This window comes from Scomber japonicus, chromosome 16, assembly GCF_027409825.1.
Source record: "Scomber japonicus isolate fScoJap1 chromosome 16, fScoJap1.pri, whole genome shotgun sequence".
In the NCBI taxonomy this organism is placed as follows: Eukaryota; Metazoa; Chordata; class Actinopteri; order Scombriformes; family Scombridae; genus Scomber; species Scomber japonicus.
Genome location: NC_070593.1, coordinates 7557237 through 7579318, shown reverse-complemented (window position 1 = coordinate 7579318; position 22082 = coordinate 7557237). Strand labels below are relative to the sequence as shown.

The window sequence follows — 22082 nt, the reverse complement described above, 5'->3', positions numbered from 1 at the left end:
CTGTGATATCCCATGGTTCATTTCGAAAAGAAAAGGTCCCTGTTATTTGTATCCAGGGGGGATCCTGAACGCACCGGTGATCATTTCAACGCTAACCTTTAGCGTTACGTTTTCCTGTCTGCTGTATTTAATGGACTTGTATTCGTATAACCCACAGTATTAGTAGCTGCTGGTCTTTTATTCTTACTTGACGACACTGGTGAGTAATTCCTCTACTTGCATGACCGCTTTAGCTAATGTGAAGTAACAAGGCCACAGAGTAAGGCTCGCTAGCATGAGCTAATTTAGGCAGCTAACGTGGCTGAGGATGTCTACTTCTTGTCTCACCTGGTTTAGCTGCTCATATTAGGACTCACGTGTGCTATTTGCATTTAAATGAAACACTATAATGAGCTTGACACTGGCTCATTAGCATGCATAGAGGAGCCTCTGAACATCCCGTTTCCTCCACAGGTTCCTGTATTGCTCAGGATGTCATACCCTCCTCCGCTCAATCGCCAGCAGATTGGCATCCCGCAGCTTCCCCCGAGGATCCCACCTCCCCAGTATGGAGGATTTGCACAAGCGGTCCCACCAGGTAATGACTCCTAATGTGGCAGGACAGCTGTGACAACTGTGTGTCTGTAAATCAGGCTGTGTGGGTCCATTTTCTTTAAAAATGCCTCTCTACTCCTCTTGGTCCTTCAGTTGGATTTTTGAGCATCACTGTGCAGATTAAAGTGTGTGCAGAGTTTGATACTATAAGTTTGATCATGCATCTGCAGAAAGTTTTCTATTACAGTGCTTTGTGTATGGTTGTATGCCACAACAAGGGGGTTTGAGTGTTTTGTTTTGTTTCTCATTTCAGGTACTCCTATGATCCCGGTTCACATGGGTGTAGTGACCCCCACCCCCACAGTGAGTTAGAGGCAGTAGTTCCTACCGCTTGGCCAATTGAAGCAACTGTGCTGCATGACCTGCAACTAGACACACAATCCTTACTCATGTTAGGAGTTCAATTCAGTTCCCACAGTTGCTTGAAATGTTTGCACGTTTTGTTGTGCAAGCCTTTTATTTCATGTTCTGGATAAGTGATACGTAGAATGTAAAATGTGATTTTTGCTGTTGCAGGTTCTTGTCCCGACCACAGTTACTGTAGCACAGAAGCCGATGGCTCCGAAGAAGGAGCCTGGCAACATCCGAGCCAAGGACATGGAGGACAGCAGTGGCCCTACCACAACTGTATTTGTAGGGAACATCTCTGAAAAGGCATCTGACATGTTGGTCAGACAACTTTTAGCGGTGAGTTTATCATACATGAGCCATACTGAAATTTGAAGCAACTGACCAGCTTCTTGAAACAGTGAAGCAGGTTGCACACTATGAAAAGAAACCCTTACATGAAGTTGAAAAATAAAATGGACTACCTCGATCTTTTGACATATTTAAAAGTGTGAGCATATCCACTTCATCAGATGTGAGTCAAGTGCACAGTCTGTTCATTTGTAAACTCTTATTTGTATACATAGGGACATGTTTTGGTACTTTTTGTTAGAGGATCAGCTTTGAATATTGCAAGTGAGGAAATGTACAATCAGAAGAAGCAACTTCATAGCTTAACAGTTGCAAGGGGCAGTCACCACTTAGAAAGTTCAGCACCACCTTTTACCATATTGATGATGAAAAAAATCACTTGAATTGTCACATGCCTACATCACCGGGTTTGATAATAGTCGCTCTCAGCATGGTGCCAGTATTAATGGAAAACCTTGGAACTGATGCCCTCAGAGACACTGATAGTATTGCACCAGAACAGTTTTGATATATCCAGTTATTCTTACAATGATGGGTGGCTCATTGACATTATGTTTGTTTTCCTGTCTTCTTTTAATATAGAAATGTGGTATTGTTCTAAGCTGGAAGAGGGTCCAAGGAGCCTCTGGGAAACTACAAGGTAAAAACAAAATGGACACAAAACATTGAAACCATTCCTTAATTATTTTCTCTTTGTGTGAATTCATGTTATGTTGCACATTTCTAAGACACCAGATATTAAACCAGTGTTTCTGTAATAGTTAATAAAAAGTGTTCACCCCCAACAAATTAAATCACAGTGAATGTAATTACGCTTTTTTGGCACAAATGCTCCTTTAATATTAAACTGACACCACATCTATAAGTTGATTTAAAATGAAAATGAAAACCTCTGCTTCAAATATCATGTTTCATTTTCTTCAAATATTGAAAGCAAGCAAATATTTATAATATTAATATGTTTAACTTTCTTTTTTTTAATCTGTAAAGCTTTTGGGTTCTGTGAGTATAAAGAGCCTGAATCTACACTACGAGCCCTCAGACTTCTGCACGAGTTGCTGTTAGGTGACAAGAAACTGTTGGTCAAGGTTGATGCTAAGACAAAGGCCCAACTAGATGAGTGGAAGGCCAAAAAGAAGAGTGCCAATGGTGTATGTAACCCTGCATACCTGCTGAGTAAAAGATACAATCAACATTTCTGTATTGATACATTTGTTAAAATTAGGTAGATAAGTTTGTTTCTCCCTCTTTTTTTCTTAATCGTGTAGGGAGCCAGCAGTGGGTCAAAGAACGGGGACGATGATGAGGAGGAGGTTCTTGATGAAGAAACCCTGCGTCGGGATCAGGTTGTAAAGGGTGCAATAGACGTCCTCATCAGAGAGTACGCAAGTGAACTCAACGCTCCCTCGCAGGACCCTGACAGTCAACCTCGCAACAAAAAGCGGAAAGAGAAGAAAGAGGAGGTATTGTTTGTATAATTTTTGAGGCATAGGAGCAATATGTTATTGTGTGTTGATTTTTACTTTAATTGTAGTGACTGTTGAGTACTTAGTGTGTTCGTTTCCTGTCTTTCTCTGCTTTGCGTAAGGAGGATATCAATGCCATGGAGATGGAGGATGACAAGAGAGACTTGATTTCCAGAGAGATCAGTAAATTCAGGGACACGCACAAGGTAATGTATCAAATTGCTGTTATTAATCTCTAGTTTAGGTTTTGGAGAAGAACTCCTCATTGTGTACTTAGAATATCCTCAACAGGAAATACATCTTTCTTCAAATTTATATATTTTATGGAGGTAATTCTTCCATAAAACCTTTCTATTACTGTCAGATATAACAGAGATTCTCTATTGATATATAGATCAGTTTGTGAAATTCAAAAAGTAAAGATGTAGGAAATCATTTATATTGATTCATGCATTTTTATTGTACCTGTTAAAGACTAAATTATTATGATAATGTCTCGGCCATTCATAGATGGCTGTATAATATCTGTCAGTATTTCTGAATTGGGCAAAAGTTTTCACTGTTCATAATACTGATTTGAGACGAAAAGATTGAAGCTCTTCACAAGCTAAATTCATCACACAGAGTGCATGGTCGCAATGTTAAATTCCATCTAAAGCTAATCTATTGATTAAACCCCACCAATATGGTAGAATTCATTTGGTGACTAGAGCAAGATGAATCTCTGAATCTCAGCTTTGGAAAAAGTTGCGAGGATAGGATGTAAGTATGATCTTTCATTTCTTCTTAATTCATGTTGGGCGCTCCCTTCTTGAGGGTTTGCAGAGGGGCAACTGGCTCTCAGTTCACATTCATTATATTTTATTCAGGAATCTATTAGCATGGGAAACAAAGCATCACTGATGATAGTGCTGGAACTAGCGCGGACAAATTGCCAGTGATGATGTCCAGATGAAGTAAGTGGTCATCCTCAATTGGGTCTGAAATCGCTGGGCAGCTCAGTCAACCTCTGCAGGTCCTCTGATGATAAATAATGTGTTTAAACGACACACAGACTGAATGATCCTAACCACTGCAGTAGTTTGAACTGCAGCCTGTAGTATTAAAGCAGGGAGCGCCCCTTCACAGCACTCTGCGGTCTGAAGACTAACAAGGCAAGTTCTTATTTTATTCCTTTGTTTTCCCTTTTTGTGTTTCTCTCATTTACTTTTTCTTTTCTTCTGTTCTGTCTTTGTTACTCCACCCTCACCCCATAGTCTAACAATTAGAGAAGGATGTAAATGAATTAGTGTTTTAGTGAATCCGATTATCTAATTTTTTTTTTTTTTGTGTTTACGTGAGAGTCGAAGTTGCAGGATCATTTATCTGCTACTCAGAGGTAGATACAATAATGTAAACACGTCATGGACTTTACCTCTGAAAATTTCAAACTTTAAGACACAGAGAGATGACATAAGGATGAACACTAATTTGTAGCCTTAACAGCGATTGTATAAAATATGGTCCTGTCATCACCTTTTAGCACTTTGATGTTTGACATTGAAAAGCAGTTGGAGGAAACTGAGCCAAGAAAGTGTCAAATCATCTGTACACAAACTTCAGGCACCAAAAAAAGAGCTGCTAAGAGGAAGCGGTGTAAAACCCATCACAGGATATGCCAAAATACCACTGTCAACAACAAATGGGAACGACACACTGCAAAGTAAGCAATGAGGACATTCCACTCTTCAACTCTACTCTAATTGGCATGCTACTTGATTATAATGTGCCCGTGCATATTTGAAATAAACTGGGAACTTTAAAACAGTACAACAACAAAATTAGCAATTTACCATCACATTGTGGAATATTAGACCAAGAGGTAAGTTTTGGGTTGATTTAGAGGTTACAGAAGTGAATCGGTGAGTTAATATTACAAGTTGACAGATGCTTTATGACTGTTCCACTTGTGTTAAGCTCCTTACACCAGATACAAACAAATAAAACTAATAGTTGATGTAGAGGTAGTTCAGACCACTTTCCACCTTTTCCTCCTTTTTTCTTTTTGTTGATCACTCATCAGGTGTTAGACCCACATTTCCAACAGTGTTCTTAGACTATTAGAAACCAGTAAAGGTATGAACAACTAGTAACCATTTGTTAAAAAATTGTGAGCACTGTTTGAACTGTGGGCCTGACTCTGCTGAGATTTTTAATATTTAATGGGTTGGAGAGACCAAAGAGACATTCAAGACAACCTACAGGTAAGACTGCTTCACTAATTTCCTTGTGCCAAAATGAAATGCAGTATCTGTTTTTTCTTTTTTTCTTTTTCAACAATGAATTTGTTATTGATGTTCAGATGAATTGCTTCACAGGTATCATTTGGTGACGTTTTTTGTTTTTGACTTTACATTTGACCTGCTTTTCCTCCCACACGTAGCCTGTAGGATGTGTAGGGGCAGAGAAGCACTGAAACCATAGTTCATCACCTGTAAGTTGCACACCGGTAGCTCCAAAACGCGGTCTGTTGAAAATGCCATTGACTTTTACGTCAGCTAGTAACAGTGTGGACAAAAGGTAAATGTTGCGTGTTTGTGTAGATTCACCTTGAACATGTGCACAGTTTTTTTTTAAGAAAATTCTTGAATCAAGTTCATTCCAGTACTCATTGCATAAATATTTTAATTAAAACTATTAGAAGTCTGCAAACACAAAGCAGCGATTTTTGCTCAAAGTAAACAGTGCTTTACAGAATCTGTGGTGTCAAAAATCATGTCTGCTCACCTTTCTCTTTGAGGTGAATAAATAAAACTGCAAATGAAAACATAGTGGTGGAATAAGTAGTATTATTTCTCCCGCTCCGTAACTTTAAAGTGATTTTTAAAAATTCAAATATTTCTTTTTTTATATACAAAAAACAAAAAAAATCAATCCTGCGGTATAATGTAGTCCTGGTGTCTGGATCTGTCACCCTGCTGCAGGGGAGCACTTGCTCTGCAGTCTGGCACTGCCCCCTGCATCTCAGATGGCCATGTATAAAACACAAGGGACACAGGAGCTGATTATGTAATTCACTTAGTTGGGCCATTTGCCACGTTAAGCTTGGGCTTGTTTTAATCCACTTGGCACACATAGGTAAGGCCAAACCAGGGCATTATATAGTGGTAATCTTGAGTGTATACTTAGAACTTGGTAAACCTGTTGACATAATGGTTTAAAATTAACTTGGTACTTGATGGACACTTTTTATCTGAAGTGTGCTTTATTACAATACATGTGTTATTAGCCCAACTCTGAATGAAACCCTTTTAACTGAAGGAATCATGCAAAGCTGAGAACATAAAGGTAATATTAATCAGTTCAAATCTCTTCTGCAGTGTGTGTGTGTGTGTGTGTGTGTGTGTGTGGTAGTCAGAGCCTCCTCTTTATGTTGTAATACTACATAAGGTCAAACATGCATTTTAACATACAGTATCTCTTGCATCAGGTCAAATCTATGACATTACTGCATTTGCCTGAGTGCACATTGATTTGGAAAGTGCACGGATATGACCTTGTTCAATACATATTTGCCTAAAGCTAAGTTTTTATTGGAATGGCCTCTTCTTACATCAGAGCATAATCTCAGATCACCATAGAGCACATAGTTGCTGCAGAGGACGAGTTGACCTGTTACATATGAAAAAAGCGAATTCAATATCAGTATATGTTGGAGAGGGGCTGAATGACGTAGCCAGGACAGGAAATGATCTATCTACCAACACTTTGATGTAACAATACAATAATCTAAATATTTAGAGTCAAAATTAACTGATGAAACCCCAGAAACTTTTACAGGTGGACAGTTTAAACCTACAGTCTCAGTCTAAACTTCTGCACCTGCTTCTATAAGTACACATAGTCTTAAATTTTTAGGTATCTTTCAAGAGTGAACTGCAATTTGTGGTTTTAAGTGTGTTCAGAATTGAGCAGTATATCTTCATTAAACTTGCTTAAGCAGCAGACAACTCTTCCTGGAGGACACGTCAGGGCTAGGAGGACGTCCTCACTTGCAGAAGCCAGCCACTCCAAAGCAATGATTCATGGCAGTATGTGAGCATGTCTGGCCCAGGGTGTCTAAACCATTTTTCACTTTTGTGCTGATAACGTGTGTATTAATGTATTTTTAGTTTGATGGTCTTAATGTTTGAAATGTAGTAACACATTTCCCCTTTTCTTCCTGTTGGGCTCCTGCAGAAACTGGAAGAGGAAAAAGGAAAGAAAGAAAAGGAGCGACTCGAGATCGAGAGGGAAAGGAGAGAGAGGGATAAAGAGCGGGAGCGCGAGAGGGAGCGCCGCGACCGTGAGAAAGAGAAGGAGAGGGAAAGGGAGAGGGACAAGGAGCGGGAAAGAGACCGAGATCGCGACAGGGAAAGGGAGAGAGACCGCGAACGGGAGAGGACGAAGGAGAGAGAGCGGGAGAGGGACAGGAGTCGAGACGTCAGCGAAGACCGCAGCAGGTCAAGGTCAGTGGTCAGTGATGTTATGCCCGATGTCTTTGTTACTCTTTTCATGTAGTTCAAAGCACATGACTCATTTGTACACAGTTGTATATTGTGGTGCATAAAACCAACTTACTGACTAGTCTGATAAAGAGTCAAAATTATACTTATATTATACTTCATATATAACAGCTAGGCTTTAGTCTAATTCTTTTGTAACATTTTTTCAATTAATTTTTCAATTTCATTAACAAAAGATACGACAAACACTCCAGTTCACACATTTAATCACACACACCCACCCCCCAAAAAACACTTTAGTTGTATATAATAAACTAAAAATGATGTCTTTTACAAAATGTCCATTAATTTACCAAATACAAGATGAAAGCAGCCCAAAAGTCTATGTCCAGTGACAACTTCTCTAGATGAATAAAACAAGATATTTGCAGTAATAGAGCTGGAGCAGTCTTATCACACTTGTGCACCACAATTATGATTAAATTTCAAAAGGGGGTGCCTCTGTCTTTTGCAGCAACCATGTAATAAATCAGTAGCCAGTTAATCAGATTGAATTACTATTATTTTTTCAATGATGTTGTTTTTTTTATTTATCATATTTAATTACAAAAAGCTTTAGGAAAACTATTAAATAGACATTGAGAGACATAGTTTCTAAGATCAATAATTCACTTTGAAACTCATTTTGTAAAGGTAATAGTCATTCTAATGCTGTATTGGATTTGATTACATTTAACACATACCTGAAACTCAGTACAAGTGTGGCAGCTCATTTAACAGATATAATGAAACCACTGTACTAAAATGTCAAAGGAACAAGATTAGCTAAAAGTGCAGCAAGATAAATAAATGCATGGCTCCCCCCCCCCCCTTTTTTTCCTTTTCAACTTTAAGATAATGTTTAAATGAGACTAATGTAAATGTGTTGTGCAGAGAGAGGACCAGAGAGGAGAAGAAACGCGACCGCGAAGAAGATGAAGAAGACGTGTATGAACGGAGGAGACTTGAGAGGAGGCTCCGAGACAAAGAGGCTGCATACCAGGAGGTACGTGTAACATCTAAAAATCAGTTTGTGATACAATTCACATGAAGGCTGAATTCACTGATACTGATGGTTAAATAATTATTCCACGTTCCTCTTGAAGCGCCTAAAAAACTGGGAGATCCGGGAGAGGAAGAAAGCTCGCGACTACAGCAAAGAAATGGAGAGGGAAGACGAGCGGCGTCGTGAAATGGTATATACATGCATACCACACCGGGATCCATTTGTCATTAAATAATTATTTTATTTTGTCGTAGATATTAAGAATGATAGATTTGATAGAATAGCTGCATCAGTTTAAGGTAAGGTTAAATAGAACTTAATTGATGGTTAAAAACATGAACACTTACAGGATCAGGAATGAAAGTATACATGTTAAAACATATTTTCGAAAAGCTAATATAAGCAAAATACACAGAGGAACTGTGATTACATAAACATGCTGGAGGCAGTTTTAACAAGTGAAAATGTGCTATGAATGTGAAGTAGCATGGATGACTAATAGGTAGAGATTTGGTTACTGTTGTTACATCAAACGTTTTGTTTAAATCCAGATGAAAGAAGCCAAACGACTGAAAGAATTCCTTGAAGATTATGACGACGACAGAGACGACCCAAAATACTACAGGTGATTTATCTTCATTAAGTGCATTTATCGTTGCATTAAATTCACTTTTTTGCATTTTTTCATCACTTCACTTGTTCTTATTATCCTCTCAGGGGAAGCGCTTTGCAGAAGCGACTTCGTGACCGAGAAAAAGAAACAGAATTGGACGAGCGAGACCGGAAGAGAGAGAAGGAAGAACTAGAGGAGATCAGACAGAGGCTTCTAGCTGAGGGCCACCCTGACCCTGACGCTGAGTTACAGAGGGTGAGTCCAGCTAAAAAAAAAAACATGATCTCACTTGTGCAAGCTTTTGTTTTTTATGAGAGATAGACAGGTTTTGCTCTTTATTCTATCTTCCTTTTTATGTGATGACGTTGGTTCATCTGTTCTTAAAAATTCCGAATGCATATAAATTTAAAGTTTCTCAAATTGTGTCTTTTGTCATTTATTTGCTTTTAGATGGAGGAGGAGGCAGAGAGGAGACGACAGCCCCCTTTGAAACTTGAACCAGAGGAGGAGGTAAACCAGGACAAGGCTCACAGGGATTGGGATCGGGAGAAGAGAGGGTCAGGGAGGCCCGCAGAGCCAGCGCCTCGACCCCCCCCGCAGCCACATTCAGACGACGACGTAGAGGAAGGGGAGGAGGATGACTACCATGATGGGGAGGACTCTCAAGAGGCCAAGCCGCACCTCAAACCTATCATGCGACCAATCACTACCGCTCCCTCAGTGTCCTCTGCCAGTGGGAACGCCACTCCAAACACACCCGGCAACGAATCTCCCTGCGGCATCATCATTCCAGGCGAGAACACTCCTGAGGTCCAACCTCCCGAGGAACACCGGCCCAAGATCGGACTCAGTCTCAAACTGGGTGAGTACGGTAACAAGCGGTGTATGCAAAATGCTTTTAGTCTTATTGCTTTGTCCCAGAATCAACTGGTTCTCCTCCTGATTTTATGCATCAGGTGCCACGAACAGTCCCAGCCAGCTCAACGTTGGAAAGCGAAAGAAACTGGCGTCCGTGGAAAGTGTTTTCAACAAGTTTGACGATGAGGAGGCTGACGAGCAGCCTCGCAAAAGGAAACTGGTTCCACTTGACTACGGCGACGACGACAAAAGTCTGGGCTTGGACGGCGCAGAAATTTCAGGGGGCAAAGGCAGCATCAACACAGAGGAGAAACGCAAGCACATTAAGAGTCTTATAGAGAAGATCCCCACTGCCAGGCCTGAGCTCTTCTCCTACCCTCTGGACTGGACTATGGTTGATTCGGTAAAGATTTGGATTTCTTTCTTCATGCATATTTTTGGCTATGAGGTCATTCAGTAATTGAAAAGTAAACCATTTTTATTGCTGATGTTCTTTCTGCAGACTCTGATGGATCGCCGCATTAGACCGTGGATTAATAAAAAGATTATTGAATACATCGGTGAAGAGGAGCCAACTCTGGTTGATTTTGTCTGTTCAAAGGTTAGTGATGATTTTTCTTATGTGAAAAATACTTGGATCAATTAAATTATTAAGTTTTAGACTGGTGATAACTGTAATTTTAATATGCCTCGGAAAACAGAATATATTCGCTTGTAACTCTTTGAATTTCCTCTGTGTGCTGATGTTTGTGTTATTGCACTGTTGGCCATTTTAACTGAATCATTTGTTTTTTCTCCCCAGGTGATGGCACACAGCACTCCCCAAGGTATTCTTGATGATGTTGCTATGGTAAGTTGAAACTGTTTGCATCACAGAGCCTTTTTTTAACCTGATTATGATGACTCATTTAAATTTGTGCTTCTTATTTAGGCAAGTAGTTGATAGAATTGTATCCTTTTTTTTTATCATTCGACTTTGAGCAGTGTAAAGTTGTGCTCACAGTGCCTCAGCTGTAGATACTTTTTAAGTGGGGTGACCAGAACCTTGACAGTGGCAGCAGTAAACTACGCTGACTGGACAGTTTTTAAAAGTGCAGTGTAGTGTCAAACCCACAGAGAATAATCACCTGACTCTGCACTTCACCTCAGCTCCGAGGAGATTTATAGTCTGTCTTGTACTGTATAGCTGCCGCTCTACTGTTATGGTTCACTCTCATACAGGCAGCAGAAAAAGCTCTCATAAACTGAAGTTATCTTGCCAGCACCAAGCTGTAAACAGATAAAGTTAAGGCAGATATCAACAGCTGAAGACAAAAACAAAGTTAAAAGAAGAGTGAATACTGAACTTCATCAAGTGACCAGAAGCACAACTCCAAATGAATGATAATGATGATCTGTGTATGTTGGATGTGTAAATAGGCAACTTTTTGCCAAGACGTTCACCTCATAAAAGGATGTCAATGTTGTTTTTACAGCTTGCTCCACTGCTGTCAAGTGGCCAAAAATCAATTAATGCAGTTTTAATGACGGCCTTACAAACTCTGTCTCCTCCCAATGAAGCAAAAATGTTTTTTTAAGAGTAAAGGTCTTGGCTCGAGCTGCCTCGTCTAGCTACAGTAATGATGAACAGATTCATGCAAACACCATACAAATAAGATAATCATTGACAGTTGATCAGTGTAACGTTCATAAATATTAAGTCAGATTCATTGCATGAGCTGTTTGATGCAAAGTTTGTCTAACCTTACTGTTTGTGTTTAGGTACTCGATGAAGAAGCAGAAGTCTTCATAGTAAAAATGTGGAGGCTGTTGATATATGAAACAGAAGCTAAGAAGATTGGACTGGTGAAATAAATACCAGACATCTCTCTGACTGACTGATCACAGTTCTGCTGCCCTACAGTTTCTGGTCCAGCAGACTGTAAACTTGTGCCCATACACCTCTCCATTCCATCATCAAGGAGCTGCTTGACTTGTACGTGTGTGTGTGTGTTTGGAAGGAAAAGTGTGAGCTGTGGACAGAAAGGGTTTGCAAAAACATGTTGCATGATAAAACCTTGGTTGTAATTTTTTTTTCCTTTGTTGAGGCAAAAGTCAAAGTTGCATTTTTACCCATCTGTTCTTCAATAAGTTGGACACATTCTGCTTTGATTTACTGTTGTCACGTTGAGGCACTGCTCCATTGTGTGAACTAATAAATATGCTTTTTTTTTTAGAACATGTGTTTTTAATGTGCTGTCTATTTGTATTTTATTTCCAGGCATCAGGCTGGTTTTAAATGCATCAGTATGCAAAATATTGATAATAAAAATATATAATGAACAATTGCTTGTTATTAGACAAAAAAAACATATCAATACATATAATAACAATAATGAATGTAGAGAAAATTATTCACCATGTGTCTAGTGTGAGAACAAGTCAAATAAATGTAGAATTTAAAATAAAGGTTAAACTTTTATTATCCAGCGTTTAAAGACCAAGTGATGGGGGCCAAAATCCACAGTGTCCACACAGTCATTTAGTGCAAAAATGTATTTAATATATCAGGTGGATATCTGCCACATTTACAGTCTTTCTGTTTCTTGGTTTAGTAACAAAAAGAGGGGCTGTGGCACTAAAAAGGCTAAAGTTGAAACTCGACTACTTGATTTGACTCATTTGGAGGGTTGAAGCTTCAGATAAACGTTTAAGTACATTTTGTTCCCCGTCACATGATGAAGGGATCTTCTAATCAGGGGTGGAGCTAAGGGTGGCTTTTGGGGCTGCAACCACAAATGTTTTCTCAAAAGCCTCGAAAACCCTTTCTTTTTTTTTTTTAATCTGTTGAAGTCACTTTTCTTGATGAGTGACTTCAACCAAGCTGACTGAATGTGAGAGAGTTTACAATAACTATGATTAAGAGTGAAACTTCTGAAAACATTTCAGCTGAGGTAGTGTTTTTCTTTTCATCTAATGCCTTATTTAGACTATTATTTTATTTCAATGTGCATTCCTTTAGGAAAATAGTTAAGGGTCAAAATAAATCACTACCACCACTAATATTAGCAGAAGTCATACAATGCAGTGACATTTAAATTCTGCACAAGTGAACCAGCAAGAAAAAAAAACAACCTAGATCCACACCTGCCTCTGACTGCAGTTATAAAAATAATTTCAGTGTTTATTTGGGCTTAGGGTTTTAAGGCACCTTGTTTTCCTTTCAATTGAATGCCTTATTTAGCCTATTATTTTATTTCAATGTGCATTAGAAATAGAAATAGTTAATAAAGACCAAAAAATCACTACCATCACTGATATTAGCAGTAGTCATACAATGCAGTAAAATTTAAATAAAATAAACTTGATAACATTTGTCTCTAAATAACATTATTATTATTTTATATAAGCTATGATATGTTTTAAGTGTAAATATTAAACATGCACATCAGAGTATATAGTTACATCAGAAGAAAAAATAAATAAAACCCATCATTTCCTCTGTGCTGCAGGTTGAGACGTGGCAGGTTTGTCTGCACAGTGATGAGTGAATGAAACTCAACCCGGAAGTACTTTTAATCTACACTAAAAAAAAACAAAAAAACACACGGAGGATGATCAGCTAGCTCTCAGTTTGTTAGTGGGGCATTTACCAAGTCAGGGGGGCAGTTGTGGTGTTAAAGAGAAGATGATGCAAGGTGTCTACTATTTGGACGTGAAGATTAAAGTGTCAGACTTCTTTAATTTGTGATATTTTTTTAAAGAGCCAGACTGAAGCTAGTTAGCTTAGCGTGCTAACACTGCCGAGGCCACAAGCTGCAACGTCGGTGTAGTTAACGTGGATGTTTTGAGGCTCTGGCGTGTTTTATTAGAGATTATCATTTACTGTAAACCACTGGCATGTTATGTGAGTTGACGAGCACGATTAAAAAGTCAGTGTCAAGAAGAGAGAAGTGAGGTTTAGCTTAGCATTGTTATTAGCCGAAGAAGAAGAAAAGTGAAGCCATGGATGATTTTAGCTCCATCAGCCTGTTGTCTCTGGCGATGTTAGTGGGATGTTATGTGGCTGGGACGATACCTTTAGCTGTCAACTTCTCAGAGGTAAGTTTACAACATGCAAAACCCTTCAAAAAATGTATGTATGCATATGTATATAAGTGTTTCCCGAAGACTTGCACAGTTAAAGGAGGAGTTCACAATTTATTCAAGCCTGTGTTAAAACAATGGTTATGTCTCCAAATGTTTGCAGTAATTGATTTTAATGCCTTTGTCGTTGTGTGTCGAAACCCAGCTTTGTTGTCTCAGGATAATAAGAAAATAAAATGTTGTGTCCTCCTATATCTCCTGACATCTGGAGTTATTAATCATTCCTCTTGTTTATACTTGCCTCATAATGTGTATAATGTTGGGAGCCAAAATCTACTTCTAGCTTCTGTGCAAAAAATATTTGCTCCAAAAATTGTATCTGATGCTAATATGAAGCTTCAGCCGTCTAAATGATAGATATCTTTCAATGTTTAAGTCTTTTTTGGTGCCAAAGTCCTTCTTTTTATTTTCTACTACAGTTCAACAGGGAAATACCAAGAATCATAATCAGAACCAGGTTTATTGCTAAGTAGGTTTGCACACACAAGGAATTTGCCTTGCTTTTGTGGTCCATAATTGTAAAAATATACACAAAATGATGTAATCCTAAATAATAATACAATCTGTAAAAGATATCCTAAATGAAAGGGTTAGGGCTAGAGAGAGGGGAAAGACTGTAAATGAGCCAGATTGTAGTCATATGAAGTAAAGACCCTTGATATGACTAAATCAGACTGCTGGAACTTCAGATAAGCTTCAGATACACTTTTTATGACATGAAAAAACATGACTATGTGGATTTTGCCCCCATCACTTCCATTGAAAGCATATTTGAAGGAGATCTGTTAAAAGTCAGTATGAACAGGAGGAATGATTACAGCGAGGAAAACCTCTTTCACTGTTCATATGAACACCTGACTGTTATTGAAACATTTAACCTGACCTTTAAGCTAACTTGGGCAATAGCAACATTTCCAGTTTTACAGAGAGGTTAAAGTTTATCTTCATCAGTGCTTTTCATCTCAAGTTGTGATTGCATCAAACTTGCCAATGTTATCAGATAATCAACATCTTGTGTCTATGAGACAGAAGCCTTAAATGTGTGACTCTGTATGTTTGATCAGGAGAAGCTGAAGCTGGTCACTGTGCTGGGAGCAGGGCTGCTCTGTGGGACGGCACTGGCTGTTATCATTCCTGAAGGGGTCCACGCACTTTATGAAGAGATCCTTGAAGGTAGAGTACACCAAAGCAGTATATTCCCCCTGAATGTGTTTACACAACTCTATTTAATCAAAGCAAAGCTGCCTGGCTGTGTTCACATTTGAAGGTGGTCTTTGATAGAGCTGAAACTAGGATAAGTCAGGTAAAAGACAGGAATAGCTCATCTATCATTGATTATGTAATCTGTAAAATGTTCAATTAATACTGACAGTCACAAGTCTCACAACAATTTAACTGTTTAAAATATACACAAAGACATTTAGTTTACAATTATACAGAAAGGAGAATAGCTGCAAATCTTGAAAAAGCATTTGACAAGCTGTAATCAGAGAATGTCTGTTTGATTGATCAAATACCAATGTCATCCGGTTTCTCGATTATTCAACAAGTGACAGATCTTGGGAAAGTTATGGCATTGATATGTAGTTTATGTCATGTGTAGGTCTTAGCTTAAAAGTGTTTGAAGGTTGGTGTTGGCCTCAGGAATAGAGCTGAAAAGGATGAATGTTCTATCGGATGACTGATTAATCTTCAGGTATTCTGATAATCAGTTAATCGTTATCTCCAATGGGAGGATTAGCTTGGTTTCTCTGTTTCATGTGATTGTAAACTGAATATCTTTGAGTTTTGGATTGTTGGTCAGATTTTATAGAGTAAATTAGGATCAGGAGAAAAACAAATTTAAGGAAGATTCATCAATAATGGAAAAGCATCATTAGTTGAAGCCCTAGTAGTGATTTAAATCACCCCTCTCACTCTCCTCATTTCCTGTCAGCTCCCTACTGTTTGCTGCCTAATGAAGCCAATGAAAGTCTTTGAAGTCTTTGGATCTCCCGACAGAGATTTAGAGTATAGAGCACACATACACGTACTGTAATCTACTGTAATTTGGAAATAATTGATTCAACAGCCTGAATCCTATTCAAATAGAGCAAAGTTCGACTAGCAGTAGTAGATAGATGAAGCCTCTCTGTTACGTAACAAAGTTTGTCAAACACAAATATTTGATTTATGATAAATTACAAACTAAATGTGCCCCACAGAGGAGTTCAGTGCGTCATGTGATGTCTTTATAGGAGGGTTTTATTTGAATTTATGATCTCTGTGTGTAGGAGAGAATTTAAATGTTTTATTATTAATGTAGTAAGGTGTCATTTAACTTTTATATGTTGTCTCTTGACCTTCATATTCACAGGTGGACACCACAGTCACGGCGCAGCTGGAGGTTTGGAGGTGTCCGAGGCGAAGGTTGAATCAAAGGCAGGCCTGGGCGAGAGCGGGAAACACGAGCACAGTCACGAGCAGCTCCACGCCTGCATCGGAGTGTCTCTGGTCCTGGGCTTCGTCTTTATGCTGCTTGTGGACCAGATAGGCAGTTCACATGTGCATAACACTGAGGGTGAGTGCTGCAAGGGAAATATAAACAGGAAGATTAAAGCTTCCAAAGCAAAGTGCTGAGTGTCTATGTGGTGATTTGGGTGGGGGTGGGGGGGGTGGGGGGGGGCGGTAATTATCCTCGAAGTGATAATCTGCTTTGGAAAAATATTATCTTGTTCAATTAGACTCTACACATTCTTTCCCAGCAATGCTCTGTGTGGAGATGCTGTTGTGGTTTTATCACTCACATGTACTTTTGTGTTTTGTCTGATTTAGATCCAGAGTCCGCGAGGGCCACCAACTCCAAAATTACCACCACCCTGGGTCTGGTGGTCCACGCTGCAGGTGGGTTTGACGCTCTGTCTCATGAAAATCTGTTTAAATCACAAATTGATGCAGCAATATAGAAGAGTGTTCCTTGTAACTAGATTTATTTTTAATATGTATTGTATTGTGGAACCATTTCTGTTACCTTTCTTTTTTTAAAACTTATTTAATCATGAATCTTTAGTTTTTGGATGAAGCTCCAAATTAAAATTAAAACACAGGTGGTTTTTGAAAGCTTAACAGTAACAGCTGCTCATTCTTTCAGTATTACATCACAAATTTCAATAATGTCATCAGTCATCATACTAATGACCAAATATTAAAGTAGCATTTGACATATCAAACTCAGATCAAACTGTTAAACTAGGCGCTGATCAAATATGGATCAAGATTGAGCCTCAAAAGTCATATTTTAATGTACTGTTTGAGAAGGTTTGTGATATGGCTGCCATCTTAGAAACAGATATGGAGGATATGGAGGACACGGAGCGACTCACACACACTAACATACAGGTCAGAGCAGCTACCAAAACAAAGAACAGAACAGCTCGGATCACAAAACACACATACTGTAGGTGATGTGGTTTAAGTCTCTGCCCCTGTCACTACTGCTTCACTGTATATTTACATAGGAAGTATTTGTTAGCTGATATCCAGTTAAGCTCAGTGTCATTTATTGCACATTTTTAAATAATACATCTCATCAACTCTGTCTTTTTGTCTCCAGCTGATGGAGTGGCTTTAGGAGCTGCTGCCTCAACCTCTCAGACCAGCGTTCAGCTCATTGTCTTCGTAGCGATCATGCTGCACAAGGTAGTAATGTTATATATCTTGATGCATATATATACACAAATTAAACATGTAGCTGCAGTGTGTTGTAAACGTGCTACTCTCTCTCGTCTGCAGGCTCCAGCAGCGTTCGGCCTGGTATCGTTCCTGATGCACGCCGGGCTCGAGAGGAACCGCATCCGCAAACATCTCCTGGTCTTCGCCCTGGCAGCGCCCGTCCTCGCAATGCTCACTTTTCTTGGCCTCAGTCAGGTAACAGCAGAGGAAATGTGCTGGATGCCATAAAGATCTTAGTAAATAGAAAAAATAGGAATATTCTCTCAGTTTCTTTGTTTGGAGCAAATAACAGTTGTTTTTTTTTTTCAAGGCAATGAAATGCAGCTCTCTCATTGCTTGCAACACATTCTCTTAGCTTGGGAATCGGTATGTTTTGTATTCAGCCTGAGGCACACTGGCTGTCACCTCCTTAGTTTGTATTGAACACGACTCAGTCAAATAAAAGGCTTAAGAAAACCAGTCTGGTTGGTCGGAGTTCAAAGTCCTTTACAAGAGACATTTAACAGGCCTGGTCGAGATGGAATAGATTCAATTTCATGAGCCCTAAAAAGTCTGAATGAAATTAAATAAAGTATCCATTTCATCAACCAGCTGCCCATCAGAAAGAAAATGTTTATTTGTGGCTCAAATCTTCAGTCAGACATTTAGCCTGACTGTTTTTTTTTTCTGTTTTTCCGTCCTCAGAGCAGCAAAGAGGCCCTGTCAGACATCAACGCCACCGGTGTTGCCATGCTCTTCTCCGCCGGCACCTTCCTCTACGTGGCCACCGTCCACGTCCTCCCTGAGGTGGGGGGCACCGGCCACAGCCACGCACCCGCGGGAGGGAACGGGGGGAAGGGACTGAGCAAGGTGGAGGTGGGAGCTCTGGTGCTGGGCTGCCTCATTCCTCTGGTGCTGTCCGTCGGTCACCACCACTAGACTCAGAGCTCAGGAGTTAGAAGAGAGGAAAAGACTTCAAAACATTGTGGATCTAAATGTCTTATTGCTTGTTGTTTGCTGACGGACCTCGTGGATCAGGCTGGTGGACGTCTTACGACTCGGAGATGAACTTGAAAACAGGGAATGAATAATGTTAGGGAAATCAGAGTTGCTGCAGTGACAACCAAGGCACACAACAATGCTTTTCCTCTGCAGACACAACGCTTTACAGATACAGTTTGTGTCCATTTATTCCACCAGAAATCTTTTTATTTTATTTTTTGAGGGGCATTTTTATGCCTTTTATTGGGTAGCGACATTTAAGATATGAAAGGAAACGAGGGAGATAGAGACGGGGAATGACCTGCTAAAGCTCCACTGCTGGAATCGAATATGTTGCAGCGTCTTCACCAGTAGTCCACCACGCTCCAGAAATCCTTCTTCTTTTTTTTTCTTTTTTTCTTTTTAGAGAGGCCATAGTGGTGGAGCCTTTATCCCAGTTTATTAAGATCACTGCAGAGTTCTCAGTGTTGCATTATTGTGCTTGTCCAAAGTCAAAGAACCAACCCTGATTTCATCACAGTAATGTTTTACTAGATACCAGTTGCACAGAGAGATTTAAAGTGTCCCCATAGAGGTTCTGATACCAAGACAGCAACGTAAACTCTCTCTTTTTATATATATATATAACTGTACAGATTGTAAATCTCTTAGCAAGAGTCCAGATTGATTAGAGCTGATTTTCAAGTGCCATATTAGCAAGCTGAAACAGATTCACAAAGAGACGACGCCATGAGGACTCGACAGTTTGTAGAAGACGTTCCTGACTTATTTTCTTACCTTCAAACAGCTTGCGAGGCAGGACGAGACATTAGCCTAACCAGCCAGATGCCCGTAACAGTTTTTTTTTTTTTTTGCTTTGGCTTGTGATTTTTGTCGACAGAGTGAGAGGTCCTGTTATAAAAAAAAAATCTGTTGTGTGGGGGGAAAAAAAGCTGTTATTTAAAACCACATGTTAAAGTGAAAAGATCCAATCAACTTGAGGCCGAATCTCATGTGTGAGGAGGAGACACAACGCAGCCTCAGTGGATCAGATGAACTTTTGTCACTTTTTGTTTTATCGGTTTAGTTCCTGAAATGTTTTCTTTTCTGTTCTGTTTTTTCCTGAAGAATAATTATAAATAGAGATCACAGGAGAAAAAAAATCTGTATAGAATTGTCTTAAGTGATTGTATAGAGTGTTACTAAGCTTATTTTAAGGTGGAGGGTTATTACAGCAGTCACTCTGAATGAATGGATGAATTAATGGATGGGTAAATGGATGAGTTGCCTTGTTAAAGGGCATTTACTGAATGAGCTCACACTGAGGGACCATTGATACAAAATATTAGTCACTACAGATAAATGAGGAGACTTCAAGCAAACCTTTCTTTTAAGACTTTTAGTTCTTTTACTCCTCATTCAATATTTAATTAATCATACCTGAGCAATAATCATACATGTGGAGTGTAGCTGATGTTTTGCCTTCATTGACAAAATTCACATATCAGGACTGGTCAGATAGATGCTTTTGAACGCAGCCCCCCCCCCCCCCGCCCGTCTCTGCTCCGGCACGGTTAAAACTAAACGCTCCCTCTCCTATCAGGACACGTGGATATAGTGTCGCTGTGCCTGCTCACGGCAGAGCTCATGTGTATGTATATGTGTGTAAGTATACTGTACAGAGTAACTTTCTTCCACTATCATCATGGTCTCTAGTGTGAGATGAAACTGCTTACTCACAAATACATTTTTTTTTTAAATTTTGACTTTTAAGTGAATTTCTCTGGACATGGACAGACTGTTCTTTTCAGTACCGACACGAGAGGAGTGTCTGTTTCACGTACAGATGTAACAGTTTACACACGACTTGTCTGTTAACTCCAACTTAAATGACGAGAAGACGCCGAACGTGATGTTTTAAGCTTCCTACGAGAAGGAGAGCGGAGCAAGGACGCATGCAGACCAGCAGCTGCATGACTGTTTTATTTTTTATATGGGAAACTGTGTGTGTCTGTACAAAAGGGAAACCCCCCACCACCCCCCACAGTGCTGGAGGACTGATCCATTATGTGTCTGTAAACAGTGTTGCATCAAAATCCCTGCTGAGATTTGACATTTACATGTTACTCATCCTTTAAAAACAACTAACAATTCAAGTATGTGCAACATTTTTAAAAAAGCATTTATTTGGGACTCTGCTCAAGTCACAAGATACGTCATATTGTTCAAATGTCTTCTTTTAGGGACGAGGATAAAGGGATAGTTATAAAAGGTAACTGTTAAAATTATTAAAATTTTCAGGTGCAATTTTGATGATTTTGAAGTTTTCTGATACACTGAATTGTTCTTTTATGGGTTGAAGTTTTTCTACTTAAAGGTACTCTGTGGAGTTTTAAGTGTATCCTTAAAGTCTAAACCAACCTGTTAATTAATTCCTACTTTGTAAAACATCTGGATTCTCTACATCTGTGTTTGTTAGCTTGCATTTAGGGCTGCCACTAATGATTATTTTCATTATTGATTATTCACAGGTTGATTTTTTTCAATTAATCATTTTATCTATAAAATAACAGAGAATAGTAAAAAACAAAAAACAAGGCCTGTCTAAAAATCATGTCTAAAAGCCTGATGTCTTAAAATGTCTTAAAATATCCAGTTCAATGTCACATATAACACAAAAAGGCTCCAACTCCTCACACTGCAACCACCACACTGTTTGGTATTTTACTCTTATAGTCTCAGTGCTTCTTTCCTTCCTTTCCTGGTGCATTGCTTCATTTCTTCACACCTTTACAGCCCTGGGTAGATAACTGGAATAGTGTGAGACTGTTAGTAGGAGCAGCTATTGTTCCCCTAGTGTGCACATGCGTGTTCACGACAAAAACCCCAACCTACTCTTAGAAACATCTGCTCCATCGTGCTACTAGAGGTCAGTAACTCCACAGGGTACCTTTTAAGAGAACATAATCCAGTCGGTTATTAAAAACGATTTACCTGAAAAGTCACAAAAGCTGAAAAAGGTCTGTTCTCGTTGGAAAGTTGATGTTTTGGAGATTCGTTTTCAGTGAACAATGACTGGCTCAGAAATCATATTCATAATGTTTAAGTCTGACTTAAAACATGTTTCATTGTGTCAGTTCTCATAAAATGAATATAAATGTGCATCTTCACAACCTGAACAGTCACAATACTGGTGATGCAGGGACTGGCCTCACTAAGCATTAATCGTAACCAAGGCGATAGTGTTAATCTGAACATATTAAAACGCAATAACGTTTTTTACAGCAGAGCAGAGTTTTGACGCCGTCTACGTGTAACATCCTTGATCCACATGTATGTTAAAAAAAAATGGAGGAAACCCTTTAAACTGTCAGGTGACCTTTAACAGAAAGGGTCTTTCACTCAAACACATAACAGCACATACTGGGGGGCTTCAGGGGAGTTATTGGATCAAGTGATTATTTGATATAGTGGGGGGAGAGAGGGTTTTGTTTGTTTTGTTTTGGGGGGGTGGGGGGATATTTTTA

At 39.2% G+C, this 22082-nt stretch overlaps 2 protein-coding genes across 3 annotated transcripts; both read left to right on the top strand.

The window, feature by feature from the left end:
- Window positions 1-61: 61 nt before the first annotated feature.
- Window positions 62-12078, top strand: rbm25a (RNA binding motif protein 25a). 2 transcript variants are annotated; one of them, XM_053335479.1, is made up of 18 exons: window positions 62-199; window positions 454-577; window positions 848-897; window positions 1111-1281; window positions 1876-1933; window positions 2284-2444; window positions 2562-2756; window positions 2885-2965; window positions 6978-7246; window positions 8177-8288; window positions 8389-8478; window positions 8840-8913; window positions 9006-9156; window positions 9352-9763; window positions 9858-10162; window positions 10262-10360; window positions 10562-10609; window positions 11521-12078. In XM_053335479.1, exons 2-18 carry the CDS (start codon window positions 472-474, stop codon window positions 11611-11613), a joined length of 2475 nt encoding a protein of 824 aa, XP_053191454.1. In that variant the 5' UTR covers window positions 62-199; window positions 454-471; the 3' UTR covers window positions 11614-12078. The 2 variants fall into 2 exon arrangements, with proteins under 2 accessions (XP_053191454.1, XP_053191452.1); XM_053335477.1 differs by having other exon boundaries at window positions 2882-2965.
- Window positions 12079-13341: 1263 nt separating this feature from the next.
- On the top strand, window positions 13342-20015 carry slc39a9 (solute carrier family 39 member 9). Its single transcript, XM_053335703.1, has 7 exons — window positions 13342-13839; window positions 14949-15057; window positions 16241-16444; window positions 16699-16767; window positions 17477-17562; window positions 17656-17790; window positions 18280-20015. The coding sequence occupies exons 1-7, from the start codon at window positions 13744-13746 to the stop codon at window positions 18511-18513; spliced, it is 933 nt and encodes a 310-aa protein (XP_053191678.1). The 5' UTR covers window positions 13342-13743; the 3' UTR covers window positions 18514-20015.
- Window positions 20016-22082: the final 2067 nt, after the last annotated feature.